Source organism: Scyliorhinus canicula, chromosome 18 (assembly GCF_902713615.1).
Source record: "Scyliorhinus canicula chromosome 18, sScyCan1.1, whole genome shotgun sequence".
In the NCBI taxonomy this organism is placed as follows: Eukaryota; Metazoa; Chordata; class Chondrichthyes; order Carcharhiniformes; family Scyliorhinidae; genus Scyliorhinus; species Scyliorhinus canicula.
Window position 1 is genome coordinate 109,322,949 of NC_052163.1, and position 22,207 is coordinate 109,345,155.

The 22,207-nt window shown below is 43.3% G+C and overlaps 1 protein-coding gene across 4 annotated transcripts in view; it reads left to right on the forward strand.

The window, feature by feature from the left end:
- The window catches only part of ap3d1 (adaptor related protein complex 3 subunit delta 1), a 104,074-nt gene extending 85,565 nt beyond the window's left edge, over positions 1-18,509 (forward strand). For all 4 annotated transcript variants that reach the window (XM_038778250.1, XM_038778251.1, XM_038778252.1 and 1 more), the window contains 7 exons: positions 142-189; positions 1,357-1,546; positions 2,655-2,743; positions 2,832-2,917; positions 9,820-9,941; positions 16,495-16,574; positions 17,794-18,509. In XM_038778250.1, the coding sequence (XP_038634178.1) occupies positions 142-189; positions 1,357-1,546; positions 2,655-2,743; positions 2,832-2,917; positions 9,820-9,941; positions 16,495-16,574; positions 17,794-17,892 (714 nt within the window). In that variant the 3' untranslated portion in view covers positions 17,893-18,509. The remainder of the gene's footprint in view (positions 1-141; positions 190-1,356; positions 1,547-2,654; positions 2,744-2,831; positions 2,918-9,819; positions 9,942-16,494; positions 16,575-17,793) is intronic.
- Positions 18,510-22,207: the final 3,698 nt, after the last annotated feature.

Here is a 22,207-nt window from a genome sequence, read left to right on the forward strand (position 1 = left end):
CTCCCAAATTGGCCTGTGTTTTCACCTCCCCTTCCCAGAGATTGCAGAACCCCACATTACAACTGTGTTGAACAGGCTGGATCGACTAGTGGGTCTTTACCTGCCTGTCATTTTTGTACTAATGTTTTTAATATTTTGCAGCCGATGTCCAACTACTGCCTTCTAGCAGAAAATTCTTATGTTAAAATGGTGAGTACCATAATTTTTTCTTTTATATTATTTTTCAGATGTATGTTATATGAAGCACTGCATATTTTGAAATGGCTCCAGAATAATGTTTTTTTATATAGTGCTGACAGTTAACTGTTATACAAGTGGTACCTGTAGGTGGTGCTGTGATATTTCTTTTCAGTATTAAATGGCTGCCCTATAATGTCAGGTGCATTTGGTTTTAGCCATGAAACTTCCTTCTTCGCTCCATAAGAATATTTTAAAGACTGCTGTGCTTTTTGCAGTCTTACTGCAGTCTGTTCCTATGGCGCTGACAGTGTGGAAAGCTCTTTGTACTTACCACTTGGTTCAGAAAGCCCCCTCTACTAATCTGGAAGAGCAAAGTCAAAACTTATTTAAAATGTCATTCAGCATCTTTCTCAGCCCTTGCCACCCCATTCCCAAGAACTTTCATTGGTGGAACATTTCTAAGATTCGATTAACAGAATTTCAAATTATACCAGCATTCATAGGCAAGCTGGACATTTTCACCCCATCCCCGCCCACACAATCCCTGGGACATGGAAAACTCCAATCCAAAAAAACAAATTCAAAGGCCTAATTATTCCTAGCCATTGATTGGTAATTTCCTTTTCCCTACCCTAAACAGCAGAGAGTCATCCCCCTGGTAGTTCAATAAACACAATGCAAATTCTGCACACTTAGAGGATCAAAGGCTGCCAACTCTCCTCTGCCACCTATCTCCAGCCCAACCAACCTGTCAAGACACTGCAGCCGAACCCCTCCAACCCCCAAGTTAAGAATATTTGCTGCTCATTTTTTTTCTCTGTTCTGGCCTGTATTTCTCTGCTTTGCCTCTCCCACTTTTTCCCCTTGAGCCATAGAACATAGAACAGTACAGCACAGAACAGGCCCTTCGGCCCTCGATGTTGTGCCGAACAATGATCACCCCACTTAAACCCACGTAACCAGTATACCCGTAACCCAACAATCCCCCCATTAACCTTACACTACGGGCAATTTAGCATGGCCAATCGACCTAACCCGTAACCCATATACACTTATTATACTTAGCCTTTATCTTTCTTGTGAAATACCCTGGGAGATTAATTTATGTTGGATATTTTTTAGTGTAAAATGATTATTTAAATAAAAAATATATATTTTTTTTAAACTGTTTACCAGATGTGTGATATTCAAGGAAATCTTCAGGATGGAAGTCAAGTTGTTGTATCAGTTATCTTTGAAAATCAAAGTAGCGGTTATCTGAAATCAATGGAGTTCAATGTTTTAGACTCTCTCAACACTAAATTGGTTCGACCAGAAGGGTCCTCCATACACGATGGCATATCTGTTCCTTTCCAGCTTCCACCAGGTGAGACACTTCATTGATGGCGTGACCAGTAATTTCATTTGCTTCTAGGATTATATTTTGAGATAACTCCAAATTATTTAGGTTGTGCTCAAGAAATTAGTTTTGAACTCCGAACTTTACGACAAATTAGATAGTTGAAGAGGAAATGCAGTAATGTACAACTACAAAAGGGAATTAAAAGGAAATGCACAGTAGCCAGAAATCTGAAATTAAAAACAAAAAGTTGAAAATACGAGTCAGCCCAGTCAACAACTTTGAAAAAGAAAGGGCAGCTTCATGTTTTGAATTGTCAGGGAATATCTCCTGGCATTCCCCCCATTTTCTAGTTTCATTTCACGATATCCCAACTCAGTAATGCATGTGGTCTGCCACCATTTAGTATTGACGTACTTGTTTTGTTCTCTGGACTATTAGTCGAGGAATCTACACATGGGAAAAGGGATAGCAATCCTTACAACTTCTAAGCGTGGAATTAAGTGCATGCCAGACGGTTGCGACACAAGCTAGATTTTTGTTTTCCTCCCTGTTCATGGGACGTGGGTGGTCTTTGAGATGGTGGCGGTGAGCACGGTAGCGCAAGTGGCTAGCACTGTGGCTTCACAGCGCCAGGGTCCCAGGTTCGATTCCCCGCTGGGACACTCTGTGCTGAGTCTGCACGTTCTCCCCGTGTCTGTGTGGGTTTCCTCCTGATGCTCCGGTTTCCTCTGACAGCCCAAAGAAGTGCAGGTTAGATGGATTGGCCATGCTAAATTGCCCTTCGTGTCCAAAAAGGGTAGGACGGGTTGTTCGGTTATGGGGCTAGGGTGGAAGTGGGTCGGTGCAGACTCGATGTGCCAAATGGCCTCCTTCTGCACTCTATGTTCTATGTGAGCCGCTCTCGTCTGCGTGGTGTGAGGTAGCTGTCGGGAAGTCATTTGACCAAATGACGACAAAGGAACAAATTTCTAATTCAAATAGGGAATTTTCAAGATTCCCAGAGTATGATGAAATTCTAAAACCACTGGAGCATTATACATTTCTTTGGCCAGCAACTAATGACTGTTGAATTATCTTTAAATCTCATGATTCTTAGAAAACTAACCTGTTGAATTGCATTTTATTCCTGTAGAAGTTTCAAATGAAGCTCGGTTTGTGTTTACTATGGAAAGCATAGTCATGCCACAGAAGCTGAAAGGAACCCTCACATTTATAGTAAAAGTAAGTTCCAGGCATTAGGTCGGTTGTCTGTTTCTGCATTTTCCTTGCATTGTACTCAGTCTTTCACGATACTATTTTTTTTTTCCAGACAGATGATGGATCTTCACATGAAAAGCTTGATTTTAAGTTGCACTTCACTTGCACATCGTACATGATCACGACGCCTTGTTATAGGTTTGTTCTCAAGTTCTTCTGTTTTACCTGGAAAGTTCTGCTGTGTAAGAGCATCACCGGAGCCCAAAACAGTTCAAATAAAAATGATGCTTCATTACATTATCATGAAATGGTAATAAAAATGAAGCCACTGAAATAAGAATAGAATAAGCCAAATTATTCAGGCTTGTGGTATTTTCCATCACGTGTTAACCTGATTGTCCAATGTCTTTAATAAATGTGCATTTATTCTCTTTCTGGTTATTTGCAACAGTGTATTCATGCAATTGAATATTGTTATGGGAGCGGCGTTTTCAGAACCCCAAAATGTATCATGGAGTTCAACCAACCGCTCCCTTTAATGTATTGTTGCTTTTGAAGCACACTGTTTGGTCTCCAGGTGTGGTATTACAATTATGGACACGTGGGGTTTTTTTTAGATTTATTGTCACGTGTACTGAGGTATAGGGAAAAGCATTGTTCGGTGTACAGTCAGGCAAATCGTTCCATACATGAAAAACATAGGACATATGATAAATACACAATGTAAATACATAGACATAGGGTGAAGCATACAAAATATAGTGTTACAGCAGTGGAGAAGATGCCGAGAGAGATCAGTTCAGTACGCAAGAAGGCCATTCAGGAGTCTGGTAACAGCGGGGACCGCAAGAAGGCCATTCAGGAGTCTGGTAACAGCGGGAGGACACGTGGGTTTTTAAACACACAACTATATTTTAAACACAAAACATAGGGCAGCACGGTAGCATGGTGGTTAGCATAAATGCTTCACAGCTCCAGGGTCCCAGGTTCGATTCCCGGCTGGGTGACTGTCTGTGTGGAGTCTGCACGTCCTCCCCGTGTGTGCGTGGGTTTCCTCCGGGTGCTCCGGTTTCCTCCCACAGTCCAAAGATGTGCGGGTTAGGTGGATTGGCCATGCTAAATTGCCCGTAGTGTCCTAAAAAGTAAGGTTAAGGGGTGGGGGGTTGTTGGGTTCCGGGTATAGGGTAGATACGTGGGTTTGAGTAGGGTGATCATTGCTCGGCACAACATCGAGGGCCGAAGGGCCTGTTCTGTGCTGTACTGTTCTATGTCTATGTTTATTCCATGAATTCAACTTAACCTTTTTAAATAAACATTGGATCCCTTAACACCCCTTACTTCAAAGATAACCCCCAAAATAATACAACACTAAATAATCCCTCAAAATGTTCCTTCAAACCTCCAAAAGACTTTAACACCTTTAAACAGAAACACATCAGGTTAAAGACATTACTGTTATGAGCTTAAATCACCCAAATGATTCAAAGATAGTCTTTTCCGGCAAAGATCACAGCAGATCCAGCTTACTGCAAACACAGACGCACCCAAGCTCTTTTCTTCAAAACTGAAACTAAAAACAGAAGTGAGCTCATCTCAGCTCCCCCCACCCTCTGACATCACTTCAGTAATATAGAACATAGAACATAGAACAGTACAGCACAGAACAGGCCCTTCGGCCCTCGATGTTGTGCCGAACAATGATCACCCCACTTAAACCCACGTAACCCGTATACCCGTAACCCAACAATCCCCCCATTAACCTTACACTACGGGCAATTTAGCATGGTCAATCCACCTAACCCGCACATCTTTGGACTGTGGGAGGAAACCGGAGCACCCGGAGGAAACCCACGCACACACGGGGAGGACGTGCAGACTCCGCACAGACAGTAACCCAGCCGGGAATCGAACCTGGGACCCTGGAGCTGTGAAGCATTGATGCTAACCACCATGCTACCGTGAGCTGCTTCATTTCTTAAAGGTACATTGCTTAAACATCCATTTCTTAAAGGTACTCTCACATGACAATATGCACTCTAGAATAGATCTTTAAATCTGTCGTGGGCAATATGATGTGGTGGTACGCTACTTACAGTTTCCCTGGTAAATGAATAAAACAGCCAACGCTTTTTTTTTGGTTCCATTTGTGGAAAGCTATGGTTTTGAAGTCCACCATCCTTCAATTGGGACATCTATTTTTTCCTGATTGGGAGAAGGTCAGTATTCAGCAAAGGAGAACAAACGGGTAAGTGGGGGTAAAGAATAAACCGCAAGTAACGTAAAAGTGGTCTGTAAAGAGTTCTCTCAAAGTATACGAAAAGATTAGTGAAGGCAGTGCAAAACAAGAGAATTTATAATAGAGAGCAGGGAAATGGCAGAGCTACTTTAGTTCTGTCTTAATGGAGGAAGACACAAGTAACTTTCCAGAAATGCTAAGGAATCCAAGGTCTTGTGCCAAGGAGGAATTGAAGGAAAATTAGTGTTACTAGAAAAATAGTGTTGGAGAAATTAATGGGACTGAAAACCGATAAATCCCCAGGGCCTGATGATGTACATCCCAGGTACGAAAGGAGGTGGCAATAGAAATAGTGGCTGCGTTGGTTGTCATCTTCCAAAATTCTGTAGGTTCTGGAACAGTCCTGGCAGATTGGAGTGCGGCAGATAAAAATATTTTCAGAAAGGAGTGAGGGAGAAAACAGGAAATACTGTCTGGTCGGCCTAACATCAGTACTAGGGAACAGGGCACTTAGAAAATATCAATGCGATCAAGCAAAGTCAACATATATTTATGAAAGAGAAATCATGTTTGACAAACCTGGAGTGTTTTGAGAGTGTAACTAGTACAACAGATAACGATGAGAGTGGATTTGGTGAATTTTAATTTTTTAAAATATGTTTTTGACAAAGACCCACATAACATAAGAGGTTGGTGTGCAAAATTGAAGCACATGACATTGGTGATAATATATATTGGCATGGACTGACTTTTGGTTAGCAGACAGAAAACAGGAGGAATAAATGGGTCTTTTTAGAAGTAGAAGACAGTGACCAGAGGGGTCCCGCAGGGGTTTGTGCTTGGACTCCAGCTAGCCACAATACACATCAATGATCTACAGTGGGCCTGCATGATGGCACAGGGTTAGCACTGCTGCCTCACAGCACTGAGGACCTGGGTTCGATCCTGGTCCCGCGTCGCTGTCTGTGTGCAGTTTGCACATTCTCTCCATATCTGCATGGGTTTCCTCCCACAGTCCAAAGATGTGCAGGTTAGGTGGATTTACCATGCCAAATTGCCCTTAGTGTCCAAAAGGTTTGGATGGGGTTAGTGGGGTGGGGGTGTGGACCTGGGTGGGGTGCTCTTTCCAGGGGCCGGTGCAGACTCGATGGGCCAGGTGGTCGTCTTCTGCACTGTGGATGTTATGAATTGGAAACATGTTTTTAAAAATCCCTATGGTACAGAAGGCCCATCGAATCTCCATTGACCCTCCGAAAGAGCACACTACCTAAGCCCACTCCCCTGCCCTATCGCAGTAACCCTGCGCCAATCCACCTAACCTGCACACTTTTGGACTCTGGAAGGCAACCGGAGCACCCAGAGGAAACCCACATTGATGATTTGGATGAAGGAATTAAAAGTAATATTTCCAAGTTTACTGATGACAGAAAACCTGTGGTGAGGAGGATGTTAAAAGGCTTCAAGATGATTTAGACAAGTTTAAGTGAGTGAGCAAATACATGGCAGATGCAGTATAACGTGGATAAATATGACGTTATCCAATTTGGACAGAGAAACGGAATGGCAGAGTATTAATTACATGGTGATAGATTGGGAAATGTTGACGTACAAAAGGGACCTGGGTGTCCTAGTGCACCAATCACTAAAAGCAAGCATGCAAGGTACAGCAAGCAGTTAGGAAGGCAAATGGTATGTTGCCCTTCATTGCAAGAGGACTTGAGTACAGGAGCAAGGATGTCTTACTGCAGCTGTACAGGGCCTTGATGAGATCTCACCTGGAATACTGTGTGCAGTTTTGGTCTCCTTATCTAAGAAAGGATATACTTGTCATACAGGAAGTGCAGTGAAGATTCACCAGATAGATACTGGGGTGGCAAGATTATTGTACAAGGAGAGATTGGGTCGACTAGACATATATTCACTAGAGCTTAGAAGAATGAGAGGGGATCTAATTGAAATGTTTAAAATTCTGACAAGAGCTGGCAGACTGTATGCAGGAACGATGTTCCTCCTGGCTTGGGGGGGGGGGGGGGGGGGGGGGGGGGAGAGAGAGAGAGATTCTAGAACAAGGGTACACAGTCTCAGGTTATGGGGTAGGCCATTTTGGCTGAGATGAGAAAATCCTTCACTCGAGGTGGTGAACTTGTGGAATTCTCTACCACAGAAGACCGTGGAGGCTAAATCACTGAATGTATTTAAGAAGGAAACAGATTTCTAGACTCTAAACTTTAAGGTATCAAGGGGTATGAGGAGAGCACTGGAGTATGGCATTGACGTAGAGGCTCGGCCACGATCATGTTGAGTGGCAGAGCAGATGCCAAGGGCCATATAACTGTTTCCTCACTCCTACTTTTTTGGTTTTAGTTCTGATATTTGAATCTGGAATAATAAGTCAACATTATAATATTGGTTTCGGGTATCTGAAGCAATAGAATAGCTCCAATATTTCTTGTGCACAGCCGTATCAATGTTGAGAGATGTTGCAAGTTTTTTTCCCAAATATATTGTACACTCGCGATTAGTTTTACAGGAATTGAAAGGTCTTGCTTTTTAAAAAAGTCTGTTAATTGAAAACTGAACAAATAGGGTCTTGCAATGCCAAACTAGGACAGCATCTCCTGTTTAGTACTTATGACACAACACTAATATGACTAATAATATGAATTTTCAAAATCTACAAGCAGGACTATCTTGGCTGATCCATCACATCAGCCTTTTCATGACCCACTGAACTTTTTTCTTCCTACCTTCACTCTATTTTTCCCCTCGTCCAATTTATTCCTAGCTATCTATACCTACGACTCTTCTGAGACCTTACTGCGTTTCAACAACTGGCCCTATCTGCACCCCTTTCATTGTGGACTGCCAATCTCTCCACCACCAGCCCAGGCCAAAATAGTCTGAGTTCCACCGCATCCTTGAACAGAGGCTCAAATAGTTCCCATCCACCATGTTCGCCTGCCTGGCTGAACTTGTTCCCTGATTTAACAGTTCCTCCTTTACTGTCTCATTCCATCCATATAAAAGGAGTAGCTTTGGATACCAGCGTGGGTCCTAGTTATGTCAGTCTTTTTGTGGGACATGTAGCTTGTTCCAGTCTTACTCTGGCTCCCTTCCTCCACTTTATTTCTGGTACTGTATTTTTGATGACTGTATCAGTACGGTGTCCTGCTCTTGCCCACAACTAGAAACGTCATTACCTTCCCCCCCCCCCCCCCCCCCCCCCCCCCCCCCCGCCCCCCCACTCTTTTCTCCGCTTTACATTGTCCATCTGCAACACCTTCCTTCCCTTCCTTGACGTCCCTATCTCGCATTTCTGGGGATAGGTTGTTGAATAATATTTATTATAAGCCCATCAACTCCCACTACTACCTCAACTATTCTTCCACTCACTTTGTCTCCTGCAAGGAAACATTCCATTTCATTCTCCGAGTTTCTCTGTTGCAATCTTCCAAAGCAGTGCTTCTGATGTGTCGTCTTTTTCTTTCCATCCCATCAGCCTCCACATTCAAAGGATCATCCTCCACTATTTCCAGCAGGATGCCATCATCAAACACAGCTATTACTCTCCTGTCAGCATTCCAAAGGGACCATTCCCTCCATGACACCATGGTCCACTCCTCGGTCATCCCATGAAATCACAGGAAATGTAGCACACCTCTTTCACCCCCGCCCTCCCTGTCTGAGACCCCAAGCGCCCAGGTGAAACAGCAATTTACTTGTACCATTTTCAATTTATTCGCTGCTCACATGATGTTTCCTCTACACTGGGGAAACTAAATGCAGATTGAGTGACTGCTCTGCAAACCATCTCCACTCAGTCTGCCAGCATGACCTCAAGCTTCTGCCATTTTAATTCCACCACCTTGCTATCATGCCCATGTGTCTGTCCTCTGCCTTCTGCTGTGTTCCATTGAAGCTGAACACAAGCTCTAGAAACAGCACTTCATCTTCCAATTAGACACTTCACAACATCTTGGCTCAAAATTGAGTTCAACAATTTCAGACCATGATCTCTCTTTCCCCCCCATTCTGATTCTGTTTTTTGCCATGTGTCAGTCTTATTGTTTTCATATTCTTGCTTTTGGATTGAGCTGTTCCTATTCTGCCATTCATACTCATACCTGGATGAATGCTTTGTTTCTTTATGGCAATTATTTCCACTTACTTTGCTACCGTAGTCATTTAATCTCTCCTGCCCTCTACCCTATCCCAGACCTTCCCTTTTGTTCTTTCCTACTCTCCCCTTTCAACAGCTTAAACCCATCACATTTCCATGTTCCTTCAATTCTGAGTCTTCACCAAATGTTAACTCTATTTCTCTCTCCTTTGGCACTGGCCAGACCTTCTGAGTCCAGCACTTTGTTTTTATTTAATATAAATCTCGTAAATTGCTGAACTTGTGATCAGTAAAGGCAGAAGTGATGTAACTAACTTAGGGTATGCCAGCCATTTCCGCTTTATCATTTTATGATTATAAGACTGGACATACACCCTCTGACAAGTAACTTGAATAATGTGTTAATTTGTGGGCAGACAAGCGAAAAAAGTTACATGAAAACTTTCTTTTTAAAACCCAGCTGGTTCACTAAAACCTTCTATGGAAGTGAACCTGACAACCGCTGCTGCCTCACGGCGCCAGCGACCCGGCTTAGATTCTGGCTTTGGGTATCTGTCTTTGTGGAGTTGCCACGTTCTCCCCGTGTCTGCGTGGGTTTGTTTTTGTTCTCCGTGTAAACTCAAGTTGTGCTGCTTTTTGATGGATTGGCATTCTCTGCCTTCCAAATTAGTCCTTTCTTTCCTTTACTCCGCAATCAAGGACCTTTCAGTATAATTTCTAAATGCTTCCTCTTTACTTTTGCAGTGACGCATTTGCAAAATTGCTAGAATCTGGTGAACTAAAGATGTGTTCAATAAAAGTAGATGGAATAAGTATTTCCTTCCAGCTCCTTCTGGCAAAGATTTGCTTTCATCACCACTTCTCAGGTACTTTTTTTTCTATGCACCATTAGACAATTGTTTTGCTGTATTCGCACTTTGAATGTTTGGCCTGTATACAGTTGTCATTGTACTTTTAAGAGTTGGTTGCAAATAGACTGGAAATCGCAGCATCGCCAAGTGCCAGCTGATCAATTCAGAGCCAATGTGAAAAGCACGAAGCTCACAGAAAATCTACTTGGCCTTTCACGTGTGAACATTGCAGTGGAAGCTGAAAAGAAATAAGTATTATTGTGGCTGAATGCCGCTTTCTGCCATCAGTTTAGAACATAGAACAGCACAGTACAGGCCCTTCGGCACACAATGTTTTGCCGACCATTTATCCTCATCTAAGATCAACCTAATCTACACACTTTCAATTTACTGCTGTCCATGTGCCTGTCCAAGAGTCGCTTAAATGTCCCTAATGACTTTGACTCCACCACCTCTGCTGGCAGTGCATTCCACGCACCCAACATTCTCTGTAAAGAACCTACCTCTGACATCCCACCTATACCTTCCTCCAATCACCTTAAAACTATGTCCCCTTGTGACAGCCATTCCACCCCGGGGAAAAGTCTCTGGCTATCCACTCTATCCATGCGTCCTATCACCTTGTACACCTCTATCATGTCACCTCTCACTACTCCACTCCAGTGAGAAAAGCCCTAGCTCCCTCAACCTTTCTTCAGAAGACATGCCCTCTAGTCCAGGCAGCATCCTGGTAAATCTCTGCACCCTCTCCAAAGCATCCACATCCTTCCTATAATGAGGCGACTAGAACTGGACACAATATTCCAAGTGTGGTCGAACAAGGGTTTTATAAAGCTGCAGCAAAACCTCGCGGCTCTTAAACTCAATCCCCCTGTTAATGAAAGTCCAACACACCATACGCTTTCTTAACAACCCTATCAACCTGGGTGGCAACTTTGAGGGATCTATGTACATGGACCCCAAGATCCCTCTGTTCCTCCACACTACCAAGAATCCTGCCTTTGACCCTGTATTCAGCATGTATTTAATGCAGACAAAATGTTCTGGAATGCCAGTGGCCCCAGCTGCTTTTGTCCACCACCAAGTACTCTCACTGGCAATTCGTTTTCAATAGTGCATGTTTACTGTGCCATGTTTATACTTACTGCTTCTAAACTCTGGCTCCTTCTAAAATTGGCTAAATTCAGCGCATCTTTTGTGTAGTACATTTGACACCACTAATTTTCTCTGTGCATGATGACTTTGCAACATAACCTGGACATTGTCACGTAGCGATGCATCATCCGAGTTAATCTCACACTAGTTAATCTCACACTAAACAATTGTAGCAGTCACAGTAGTTTTCTCTATGCAGTGGATTGAGGATTTGAGGTCGTTCGCGCTGAAATAGTGGAAAGTAAAACAGCCATTCCAGTTTGAATGTTTTTTAAAACATTAGGGTATTTGTAGTTTTTATAATAATAACATGAACATAGTATACAAGACTGTTCCATCCCTGCCACGTTCCTCACACCCCCAACACAGAAACAATAGCTTAACCCCCCCCCAAGATTTCTGCCTCTGCTGACATTTAATTTTCCCCGAAAAAGGCGACAAATGGCTGTCCCCTTCGGACAAACCCTAACATTGACCATCTTGGGGCGAGCTTTATTTTCTCACAACTATGAAACCCAGCCATGTCACTAACCCAGGTCTCTGATTTTGTCGGCTTTCAGTCCCTCCACGTGAACAGAATCCATCTCCGGGCTACCAGGGAGGCAAAGGCCAAAGCGTCAGCCTCTCTCGCCCCCTGGACTCCTGGCTCTTGCGACACTCCAAAGATTGCCACCTCCGGACTCTGCACCACCCGTGTTTTAAGTATCGTGGACATGACATCAGCAAAACCTTACCAAAATCCTCTAAGCTTCGGGTATGCCCAAAACATGTGGACGTGATTTGCTGGCCCTCGCGTGCACTTTGCACACCTGTCCTTTATCCCAAAAAACTTGCTCGTCCGGGCCACCGTCATGTGTGCCCAGTGAACTACCTTAAATTGTATCAGGCTGAGCCTGGCACAGGATGAGGATATGTTAACCCTGCCTAAGGCATCTGCCCACAAACCCACCTCTATCTCTCCTCCTGGCTCATCTTCCCACTGCCCTTTAGCTCCTTTTATCTGAATTTCCTCCGACTCCATAAGCTCTTTGTAGATATCCGATACCTTCCCCCCTCCCACCCCTGTTCTGGAAACTACCCTATCCTGTATCCCCCGTGGTGGCAGGAGCGGAAAGGTCAGAACCTGCCTTCTCAGAAATCCCGCACCCGACACCCCCCCCATCCCACACTTCTTAATCATGGCTATATTTGCCGCCACCCAGTACTAGTCACAAAAGTTCGGCAGTGCCAACCCACCCCACGCTCCAGCAACACTTTCTTCACTCGCGGGGTTTAACCCATCCACACACAGCCCAAAATCACCCTATTTACCCGTTTTAAAAAGGCCCTTGGGATAAAGATGGGGTGGGCCTGAAAAACAAACAGAAATCTGGGGAGGACCATCATTTGTGCGGTCTGTACCCTCCCCGCCTATGACAGCGGGAGCATTTCCCATTTCCTGAAGTCCTCCTTCATTTGCTCGACAAACCGGGGCAATGTCTCCCATTCCTGTGCCACCTGGATTCCCAGATAGCGAAAGCTCCTTCCCACCACTCTAAATGGCAGCTCTCCCAGTCTCCTCTCCTGCCTCCTCGACTGGATCATGAACATCTCACTTTTCCTCATTTCAATTTATACCCCGATAACCGAATTCCCCTAAGATCCGCATAATCTCTCTTCTCTCCCCCCCCCCCCCCCCCCCCCCCCCAAACCGTTCAGAGATATACAGGAGCAAGTCATCTGTGTAAAGCAAGACCCCCCCCCCCCCCCCCCCCCCCCCCCAGCCCGTTCCAGTTCCTAGAACACCATCGCCAAAGGCTCTATAGCCAGAGTAGACAACAGCGGGGAGACGGGACACCCTTGCGTTAATCCCCGATGCAGCTTAAATAGCCCAACATCAGCCGATTTGTTCATATGCTTGCTACTGATGCCTGATATGGCAACCGCACCCAATCAATGAAGCCCTGTCCAAACCTGAACCTTCCTAACACCTGCCACAAATAATTCCACTCCACCTGGTCAAAGGCCTTTTCCCCATCCATTGCAAACCGCCCCCCTTGTGGTCAAAATTTTAGCCAGCAGTTTGGTGCCCACATTCAATAGGGAGATTAGCCTGTATGACCCACATAGCTCAGGGTCCTTCGCCCACTTCAGAATCAATGAGACCGAGGCCTGCGACATTGTTGGGGAAAGGACACCTCGCTCCCTTGCCTCATTAAATGCCCTCACCAGCAGCGGGTGCAACATCTCCGAGAACTACTTGTAAAATTCCACTGGGTAGCCGTCCGGTCCCAGGGCCTTACCCCACTGCATGGCCTCCAGCCCCTCCATTATTTCCTCAATTTCAATTGGGGCCCCCAACCCTTCCACCAGTCCTTCCTCCACCTTCGGGAACATCAACTGACCCAGGTACTGTCTCATCCCCTCCAACCCAGCCGGAGGTTCCAACTTATACAGCTTGCTATAAAAATCCTTCAACACCCCATTCACCCCGACTGAGTCCAAGACTGCGTTTCTCCAGTTTGAATGTTAATGATGCATTTACAATCATACTTAGCAATGTGCATGCATTACTAATATGGATTAAGTAAATCTTAACACCAGTATTATGTTCAATCCATTCCATTTAGATTAGTTACCTTGGACTAGTCAAGGACAGTGGTGGGAAGTTGTGTGTGGAGGCTGAGGAGATAAGCGAGATACTAAATGAATACTTTTCGTCAGTATTCACTCAAGAAAAAGATAATATTGTGGAGGAGAATGCTGAGACCCAGGCTATTAGAATAGATTACAGTAAGAAGTCTTACAACACCAGGTTAAAGTCCAACAGGTTTGTTTCAAACACGAGCTTTCGGAGCACGGCTCCTTCTTCAGGTGAATGAAGAAGCCGTGCTCCGAAAGCTCGTGTTTGAAACAAACCTGTTGGACTTTAACCTGGTGTTGTAAGACTTCTTACTGTGCTCACCCCAGTCCAACGCCGGCATCTCCACATCATTAGAATAGATGGCATTGAGGTGCGTAGGGAAGAAGTGTTGGCAATTCTGGACAAGGTGAAGATAGATAAGTCCCCGGGGCCGGATGGGATTTATCCTAGGATTCTCTGGGAAGCCAGGGAAGAGATTGCTGAGCCTTTGGCTTTGATTTTTAGGTCATCATTGGCTACAGGAATAGTGCCAGAGGACTGGAGGATAGCAAATGTGGTCCCTTTGTTCAAGAAGGGGAGTAGAGATAACCCCGGTAACTATAGGCCGGTGAGCCTAACGTCTGTGGTGGGTAAAGTCTTGGAGAGGATTATAAAAGATACGATTTATAATCATCTAGATAGGAATAATATGATTAGGGACAGTCAGCATGGTTTTGTGAAGGGTAGGTCATGCCTCACAAACCTTATCGAGTTCTTTGAGAAGGTGACTGAACAGGTAGACGAGGGTAGAGCAGTTGATGTGTATATGGATTTCAGTAAAGCGTTTGATAAGGTTCCCCACGGTCGTCTATTGCAGAAAATACGGAGGCTGGGGATTGAGGGTGATTTAGAGATGTGGATCAGAAATTGGCTAGTTGAAAGAAGACAGAGAGTGGTAGTTGATGGGAAATGTTCAGAATGGAGTTCAGTTACGAGTGGCGTACCACAAGGATCTGTTCTGGGGCCGTTGCTGTTTGTCATTTTTATAAATGACCTAGAGGAGGGCGCAGAAGGATGGGTGAGTAAATTTGCAGACGACACTAAAGTCGGTGGAGTTGTAGACAGTGCGGAAGGATGTTGCAGATTACAGAGGGACATAGATAAGCTGCAGAGCTGGGCTGAGAGGTGGCAAATGGAGTTTAATGTGGAGAAGTGTGAGGTGATTCACTTTGGAAAGAATAACAGAAATGCGGAATATTTGGCTAATGGTAAAATTCTTGGTAGTGTGGATGAGCAGAGGGATCTCGGTGTCCATGTACATAGATCCCTGAAAGTTGCCACCCAGGTTGATAGGGTTGTGAAGAAGGCCTATGGTGTGTTGGCCTTTATTGGTAGAGGGATTGAGTTCCGGAGCCATGAGGTCATGTTGCAGTTGTACAAAACTCTAGTACGGCCGCATTTGGAGTATTGCGTACAGTTCTGGTCGCCTCATTATAGGAAGGACGTGGAAGCTTTGGAACGGGTGCAGAGGAGATTTACCAGGATGTTGCCTGGTATGGAGGGAAAATCTTATGAGGAAAGGCTGATGGACTTGAGGTTGTTTTCGTTAGAGAGAAGAAGGTTAAGAGGTGACTTAATAGAGGCATACAAAATGATCAGAGGGTTAGATAGGGTGGACAGCGAGAGCCTTCTCCCGCGGATGGAGGTGGCTAGCACGAGGGGACATAGCCTTAAATTGAGGGGTAATAGATATAGGACAGAGGTCAGAGGTGGGTTTTTTACGCAAAGAGTGGTGAGGCCGTGGAATGCCCTACCTGCAACAGTAGTGAACATGCCAACATTGAGGGCATTTAAAAATTTATTGGATAAGCATATGGATGATAAGGGCATAGTGTAGGTTAGATGGCCTTTAGATTTTTTCCATGTCGGTGCAACATCGAGGGCCGAAGGGCCTGTACTGCGCTGTATCGTTCTATGTTCTATGTTCTATGACTGTTTCATTTTTAAAAACTGCAGGCCAGTTTTTAAGTTGCTTCTCCTCATTGACTTTTAGGGCAGCCTCAATTCTGATTAGAACATGCTTCATTCTGGTACAGTTACACAAATCTCACCTGAAGTAGGTCATTACTTTTGACAGTGGACAAAATGAACTTTCGCCTTCCGGATTTGACGCCAAATGAATGTTAAGAGATCCATCGTTCAGTGAAAGAGGGATAACTGGCTTTCTGCTGGAACTTCATCTTCTACACTGAAACTTTGGTTATTCCATCTGTACGTCTCTGCCTACAGTGTTAAACTGATGCTTTTGCCATTACTCAGTATATCTCCACAATGGGACATCTGAGATCATATATTTTGAAATGGCCTAAAAAAGCCTGAAATAAAATCTGCTTTTATTTTACTGGTTGCTACCGTGGTATCTGTTAAAGAAAAGAGCCCTCCAGTCAGCTCTTGTGTATAATGCTGGGTCATTAACTCCTAAAGAGTGCAGCGTTTTGATTGAAGCTGTATTTGCAAAAGTTTAGATTATCATGTGAAATTCTCTCTCCTAGTCCCAGCCTCAGAATATTCATTTCCGAGAGATTTCTCAGCCTCTTCAGCTTCATTAGAAAATTCTACAAAATAGTTGCATAACATTTGTAGGTTTTCCACTTTCAGCTTCTTACTACTATCCACACCTTGCAAGCGTTTTTAAAACGAGGGAGATTGAAACTACTTTTTATTTAACTGAAATTCTGCTTTTCTAGAAAATGATTTTGCAATTGTATATTGTGGTTGTGTGAGAAATGGTCTTTGTTTCCATCCTCACAGTTGTGGAACGAATCAATTCATGTGCATCTATGTATAGCCGTTCTATCCAGGGTCATCACATGTGTCTTTTGGTGAAAATGGTGAGTATTAGTAGCATGTTGTGATGTATCCTTGTCCATATCCTTTTCACTTGTGTATCATCCTAGACCTCCCATCAGTTTCTGAAAGCTAGGATGTGGACTCCATTAGTTGAAGGCCAACAACAGCATTTAGACAAGTATTGTCAATTGAAGTCTCTGATCAGACTATTAATTTCAAGGCCTGGAAATGGGTGAAGCTGACCTCGCATCCTGTTTGTGTGCATCTTGTTTATAACAGACTTCAGATTTGGTTGACTTGTGTAGACTATTATTAGTTTTGAAAGGTTGTTTGAAAGGAAGGAATCAGGAGAATTATACTGGTTCCAAACTTGCTGCAGAGTACAATCCAAGCTGACGTTTCTTGAGAAACCCTGTGGAGCTAATTATATAACTGTTATGCTTTAAAACTAATTGGTTTGTTAGCATCAAGAGGACAATGTAAACTGAGTAGAATTAAGTCATGTATTCAGTAACTCAGATTGATTTGAAAGCTTTCAATGGCCTGGAAACAATTTTAAGGGTATTTTCAGTGTATGATTCTGCAAGTCTGAGGTACCCGTTTCAAATCAGAAATTTTGAAGTTTGTGTAATACTTTGGAAATATTCCTTCATATGCCCAATTGCAATTGTGTGTTCATTCTACTACTGGCAGAAGTCTCCATGTTGCCAATGACTGGAGCGGGTAGGAGACCAGCCACATTGGGTCATGAGAGCTATTCTGTAAAGATTGGCAGTGAGTTTGCCAGCAAGAGGATTTGTTGTGGGAGCAAGGATCAATGTTCCAATGCCAATCCTGGTCCTATTCCCCACTTAGATGTAATTTTTCTGATATTCTCCCGTCTTCTGAATCATACTGACAAAGTTCAAAAAATGTCAGCAGCCCAACTGGGTATTATTACAAAACGAAATAGTTGAATTTTACAATTTTTAATCACAAAAGGTGTCACAGCCAAACAAATCCACCAATCAGTAGTGCTGGGGCTGGTAATACCTCCCTTTGCCCCAGCACAATGATAAAGCTTTGGCTCAATGGTTCAGGGTCACATTGAGCGTTGCATTTTCCAACTTGATTAGGAGCGCTCAGGATTTCGCCATATTTTTCAAACTGAAATATTTAATACTAAGGTAAACTTTGTCAAGTTAGAGCTTATCTTGTAAATTGTGAACTGACCTCCATATTTACACTAAGTGTGAAACATTACAATTTTGTTTTAAATAGGGTGATAGCTCCATCTCTGTTGATGGGAAATGCAGTGACTCTACCCTTCTTGGAAATCTACTTGATGAATTGAAGCAGACATTGATGGAGAAGTGCTGAGCCGTTGTAAATCACACTAGACCTGTATTATGTTTTCCCCCTGAAAGCATGAGCTACTAAACACAAGGCATGTGAATTATTTATCTTCACAGTCATTTGCAGTTAGACATCCTAATCTTGTATTCAAGGTTTTTTTGTTTTCTTTTGGCCACTACTCCACATATCGTTTCACCACAATCTCATAATGCAACCATGTGTATTATACTGTCGACTGCGACCAGCAGCCGTTCAAACATCCAGACTCCTAGAGTGTATTGAACTGGTTTGTATATTTCAAATTGATATACTGCATTCCTGAAGAATTGAACTGTAGTGATGCTGTGCAAGCAGCTGTGAACCCAAAGTAGTCTGCCAGTCTGTGTCAGAGACTGAACATTTACTTTAAATTTGTCTTAATTAAATGTTTATTCCAAAAATAGTGGTGTTTTGTTTGATGGTCAAAACTGTCAATTTAGCATGTAGCGTTCTCTCATAGAATCCTGTGTGTTAATTCTAGGATTTTGAACAATGTGTTTAAAATTATTTACTATCAACATTCCCTCTTGGAGGTTTAAAAAAAATAATGACAAGCTGCTGTATCTTTTGTGTCGATAAATCAATAAAAACGTAAAACCTTCTGTTGACTTGCCTTTTTAAAAAAAAACAATGCCACCTCCATTTATTTTCTTCATGTCACAGCAGGTGCTTTCTATCCTCTGCTAATTTGCCATACAATCAAGAAAAATGGTTTTGGACTTATTGCATTGCATCACTTCTTGGTGTTGGCCAGCATGCACACTCCATTGGACCTTTTTTTTTCTTTCATGTGAAACTGTTAACTGAAGTTGAAAGTCCACACAGACTTTATTTGTCTGTCTACCTTGCTTATATTGTAGAATACGCCCTTCCTTACCACAAACCTTGGGCCCTTTTGTAACTTGGAAATTTGCTGTGTATCAGCCACCATGTGACCACTATGTTCCGTGACGTGAATCTCTGAAGTAACTATTGCCATTGTATAGATTTTAAAAAGCGTCTTAAATTCATGGCCTGCATCACTGCTGGATAACCCTTGATACAAATAAGCCAAGTACGTGAAGAACTACTTGAAATTCAATCCTTGGAAAGGATGCAACAAAAGTTGGCCAAATTTAAAGAGGTAAAAGAAAAATGAAGGGAAGAAATAATTGGATTGGAAAAGATGAAAAGTAGTTGCAAACAGAATTTATAGAATCATAAAATTTACTGTGCAGAAGGAGGCCTTTCGGCCCATCGAATCTGCACCGGCTCTTGGAAAGAGCACCCTACTTAAGCGCACACCTCCACTCTATTCGCGTACCCAGCAACCCCATCTAACCCAAGGGCAATTTAGCATGGCCAATCCACTTAACTTGCACAACTTTGGACTGTGGGAGGAAACCGGGGCACCCGGAGGAAATGCACGCAGACACGGTGAGAACGCGCAGACTCCGCGCAGACAGTGACCCAAGCCAGGAATCGAACCTGGGATCCTGGTGCTGTGAAGCCATAGTGCTAACCACTGTATCGCATCTCACACTTCACCCCCTCTGGATTATTTTTGAAGCCCAATAACTTGTGCGGGCAATCAAAGCAATTATTCTGTGGCAGTAATATCTCATAAGCAGCAGAGAAATCATAACCAGCTCAATCTTTTTTGTAATGTTTGGCATGCCAGGAAAAATCCATGCACCTCCTCAAATACTCCCTTGACATCCATGATCACTGTGGGATGCAGGTGGCACCTGAGTTCAAAGTGTCCTGACAATGCAACACTCCTTTAGTACAATGCAGCACGGTAGCACAGTGGTTTGGGTCACTGTGGAGTCTGCACGTTCTCCCCGTGTCTGCGTGGGTTTCCTCCAGTTTCCTCCCAGTCCAAAGATGTGCACGTTAGGTGGATTGGCCATGCTAAATTGCCCTTAGTGTTGGGTGGGGTTACGTGGATAGGGTGGGGGTGTGGGCTTGGGTAGGGTGCTCTTTCCAAGAGCCGGTGCAGACTCGATGGGCCGAATGGCCTCCTGCACTGTAAATTCTATGATGATAAATCTATGATACTGCATTGGAAATGTCAGCTCATATTAAGTGCTGAAGGCAGAGATTCCTTTGTTGTTGAACGCTATCAACAGGAGATTAACTGCAATGGTTTTAAAATCTTCCTATGGGATGTGCAAATATTTGAGACCCCATATCCTGCATTCTAGAAAAGTATGTCCTTTAACCAAAGGATGATTGTCATCTTTGCAAAAAATGCTTTCGTGTACAATGGAAGTAATGCACTTGTAAATAGAAAGCATAGAAATGTTACTACTTCATGGAGCCTCTAGGGTCTGATGGCCCCATTTTAAAATAATGGTATTCAATGAATAAATAATATCAGAAAGACCAGAATGAAGATGGGATCAAATCTTTTGGGAAGTAGCCAACTTCCATTCTTGCCATTTACCTGCAAACAGCCTCAGATTGAAGGGATGATCCTTTAAAACACAGATGAGGAGGAATTTCTTCCGCTAGTAGGTGGTGAATGTGTGGCGCTCATTGCCGCAGGAGGTCGATGAGTCCAAGTCACTGAGTGTCTTTAAGACGGAGATAGATAGGTTCTTGATTAATAAGGGGTACAGGGGTTATGGGGAGAAGGCAGGAGATTGGGGATGGGGAAACATCAGCCATGATTGAATGGCGGAGTTGACTCAATGGGCCGAAGGGCCTAATTCTGCTCCAATGTCTTGTGGTCTGAAACGAATAAACAATTCAACCCGAGTCTGCGCTACCAATCAATAAGGTCATAGTTTCCTTTACCTCAATTTCATTTAACCGTCTGATTAATTTACCTTGCTACCCTTGCCTTACAATTATCTCTGGAACCTTAAACTTCAATTAATCTAGCAGCATCCATGGTCTGTTTAAAATCTGTCAATCCTTAGTCTTACAATAGGACGTCCTCTCCTGGGTTAGGCCTGTCGATGACAATTTGTGTAGTGTGTTGCAAACAATAATGGCTTCTTTAGAAATAACCCCGACATAGAAGATGAAAGTATATGACTGCTGTCTGGAAAGCAGGCAGTCGCCTGAATTCTCAAGTGGGTAGTCTTTTTAAGAAAATAGGGCACATAATGAAATGTTCTGTAATTTAGGTTTTGAGCTCGGTCCTGAATAGCTGAGAATGTCATCTTTTACTGTGCATTTTATGTCAAAAATTGTGACTGACCTAATCTCTATGTAATTTTCTTATGATGGTAAAATTAGGGGCGGCACAGTGGTTAGCATTGCTGCCTACGGCGCTGAAGACCCGGGTTCGAATCCCGGCCCATGGTGACTGTCCGTGTGGAGTTTGCACATTCTCCCCGTGTCTGCGTGGGTTTCGCCCCAACAACCCAAAAGATGTGCAGGATAGGTGGATTGGCCATGCTAAATTGCCCCATCATTGGAAAAAATAATTGGGTGCTCTAAATTTATTTTTTTTAAACGATGGTAACATTAGGATAATGCAGATACAAGTGCACGTTAAATTAGTGTACAAGGCCAGTTGGAAAATTCCACATCGGGTGATTTAACGATCCAGTGATAAGACCTTTAATATCCTGGCCCCGAGTCTTGACTTCTGCATCTGTGCCAGCTATCCTGCTGCACAGATGACTTGCCTATCATTAGAAAGGTGGTAAGACCTTTAATATCCTGGCCCCGAGTCTTGTCTTCTGCATCTGTGCCAGCTATCCTTCTACACAGATGACTTGCCTATCATTAGAAAGATGGTTACGTTTTTACAGCGGAAGTAAATGTAAATTTACAGTTTCACACTTGCCCTAGTTTTCCCCCCTCAATTAATGGAGAATCGAATAAGTCCAGAAGTGATTTCCTACATTGCAATAGTCACAACACCTAAACTACTTTATTGGTTGTAAAGTGCCTTGGGATTTGCTGAGGTCATAAAGACGACTCCATATAAATGAAAATCTTGACTCTTAATTTTACAGTCGCACATGCTATTAAACACCTTGAGCGTAGTCACAGTGAATGGCACCAGTGAGATTTTAAAACTTTAATTCCAGTGGGTGTAAGAGAATTTTTCAAGAATCGCAATTTTAAAATGATTGAAGCAGTTATGGCAAACAACATTTTTCTAAAGGCTACTAGTCATTAAAATGTGAATATGTCATGGAATTTCTGCTGTCATTATGGAACGGTCACATTCGGTGTCACCAACTGATGATCCAATGATATTGTTTTATTTGTTTTTTTATAAAGGCCACTTCCTGTTGGCAGCTAATGGACAGCAAAATATTGTGTTTGTATTCCACCAAAGTTTGTGTTTGGGTGA